Raw genomic sequence first — 2742 nt, forward strand, 5'->3', positions numbered from 1 at the left:
GAAATCTGCTTCATTCAAGGCTCTGACTGCTAACTAATCGACATGGCATAACACGACCCTCAGCATAGCAAAACCACTAGCCCTAAATTGTACAGCTCCGCACTAACAGACTCTTCCCCCACTTCCCAGACAAGCCACTCACAGCTGTCCTGCGCTCTGCCCTGCCTGGGCAGGGCCTGCCCTTGCCCTGCTCCTTCCCTTACCACAGGGGCCTTGATCTGTCCCCCCACACCCTTTCCTTCCCCCAACAAACAGACTTACCAGCTGGACCAGGCTGCTCTCCAAGGTGCCATGCCACATATCGGCAATTGGATCAGTACCAGCCGATATGACCTCTTAAAAAAAAACAAACTGGCCATCGGTATCGGCCCAAAAAACCTCTATCGGTGCACCCCTGTTAATTAAAGCTAACATATGAAGCACATCTGAATTCTACAAATAAACAAGCTAGAAATGCCACCGAAATATCACTGTTGGAACCACAGACAAGATCCACAAGGCTTGTGTTCACAAGACACTTACTCCTCTAATACAAGTTTGTGTCAAAGGTAAAAAAAAAAACACAACAGATCCCCTCAGAGTGGTGTAGTTTAGTTTGGAGCAGTGAGTCATTGTACTAATTGTGACAAATGGGCACAATTAGGAAGAGCTCAATCAGTAGTACCCACCTCATAGAAGGAAGGTGTCGTGTAATTACATCAAGAGCCTGCACAGAGTCTTCAGGAACTTCATTCAAATGTCCGGCCAGAGCTTCCAAAAGCAGCTGAAGGCTGACCACTGACACCCACTGAATTGACACTTTAAATGTCTGGTCCTTCCCCTCACCTGGAAGCGTGACCTCCATATCCACCTGAATAACCAGAGCAAAATTAAGCACAAACTTATGATAACACAATAAGTACCTTAGCCCAAAGCTATGTCACATTATTCATCTTGTTCTCGTAGACTTGCTTTGAGTCTACAGAACAGGCATCTCAACCAGGATGTAATAATTTAAGGGACCTTTATAGTAAACAAACTTCGTTGTATAAAGAAGTGAAACTGCATGATTTAGTCCCTCCAGCACAGAGGCTCTGTTTATGTCAGCCTAATTTTCAAGTACATGTTCATATGGTGAGATCCAAAATCTTAAGCAATAATCAACATTTGTTTCTGACCCACAGTATCGGGAGTAGTAGGAAGCTGGCAGCACAGCAGGGACTTCCTGACCTCCTACAGGTACTTGAGACTTCAAAGACCTGGACTTTCTTTGGAGCCAGTCAACACCACACTTTCATCAATGCAGGAAGAAAAGATCAAAAGATAACTGACAGATGTAAAGCACTTTCCATAGAGACTCAGAGTGGTACCCAATAAGTATTTCAATTAGCCCATAGAGTGCACAGGACTCAGTTCTGCATCTGTATAATTTCTTATCTGACCCTCAGAGAGGACAGGAAACTGAATTCAGTTTCTGAAGACACTTGGCAGTACACAGGTTTTAATCAAATCAGGACTTTTTTGGGATGCACTTCTGTTTGCCACATAGCTAAGAACTACTAAGATACCTTAAGAGTCTTTAGGTGCTGTTTAAATTAAAAAGGTGTAAATACAAGACTCTCAGGAAGGTGATAATCTGAAAGCATGTATTCTCATAAAGATCAACATTTAAAAGCAGCCCACCAATTTCCTTGGAAAACATGTGAGAAACAAACAAGAAACACTGGAAATATCTGGTGACTACTGATCCATACACTTTGTGCTCACGTTCCTTTTCCCTCTCTCATTCTTGTTTAATCATTTCCTTTGTTGCCATTTCCCACATCAGATACAAGCATCATTAAAAGATTTTTTTTTTTTTAATTAAAACCAGGAAAAAATCATGCGAGTCCATCACCATGTATACAGTTTGCTTGTATACATCACATGCCTGCTCCAAACTTAACCCCTGGTTTTAACATATTTTAGACCAGGGGTCAGCAACATTTTTGGACAGAGTGCCCCAAACTCCTGCAACCCTGACTTATAAGATGTTGGTGTGCCAGGGGTGGATGGCAGGGGAGCTGCAGGGGGTTTGATCCTTGCTGCGGCAGCATAGTCCCAGCCCCTTCCCTGCCAGCTTCCCCAAGGGGCACGTGCACCCACCACTGGCCTCTGCAGACCCTGGCACAGCTGGTTGCAGCCTCCCCAACACCTGTTGCAAGCAGCTTGGGCTCCATGGCTGGTACAAGGGGCCTGCCCAGACCCTAGGCCAGCTGTGGTGTGTCAAGTTAAATGGCTTCACATGCTCCCTCTGGTATGCATGCCGGGGACTGTCAACGCCTGCTTTAAACTATAAACTTCTCAGAATATTGATTCTTTTCTAACATCTTTGCCCAGTACTTAGAACACTGGAGCCCTAAAACCACTTGTTATTGCTACTATAATACAAGTATCAGACAAGTTAGTATTAAGGAACTACTATTCAATCTTACAAAATCCAATATTAAGAAAAAAAGCTTCCATTATAATCTGATCATTTAATGAAAACATTCCTTGCTCTGCATTGAATTTTTTCCAAGGAATATTGGCAACCTAAAAAGTTTAAAACATTAAAAAAAATTAAATTATTCTCTTTATCCAAACTGACAAATGGAAAAAGTAAAACAGTAATATTAGATGATTCAAAGGCCTTACTGCTTTAGTAAGTCACATTATTCACAACAGGGATACTTGAAAAATGACGACTTTGAACTTCAATGCCAAGTCTTGCTGTGTTAATTT

General features: G+C 42.5%; 1 protein-coding gene across 1 annotated transcript in view; it reads right to left on the reverse strand.

Moving 5' to 3' along the window:
* Nucleotides 1-2742, reverse strand: part of LOC109294023 (protein argonaute-4) — a 41835-nt gene that overhangs the window by 32463 nt on the left and 6630 nt on the right. Inside the window, exon 3 of the mRNA XM_019512211.1 lies at nucleotides 669-850. Coding sequence (XP_019367756.1) covers nucleotides 669-850 — 182 coding nt within the window. The remainder of the gene's footprint in view (nucleotides 1-668; nucleotides 851-2742) is intronic.

This window comes from Gavialis gangeticus, unplaced genomic scaffold, assembly GCF_001723915.1.
Source record: "Gavialis gangeticus isolate Ggan-Ray unplaced genomic scaffold, GavGan_comp1, whole genome shotgun sequence".
In the NCBI taxonomy this organism is placed as follows: Eukaryota; Metazoa; Chordata; order Crocodylia; family Gavialidae; genus Gavialis; species Gavialis gangeticus.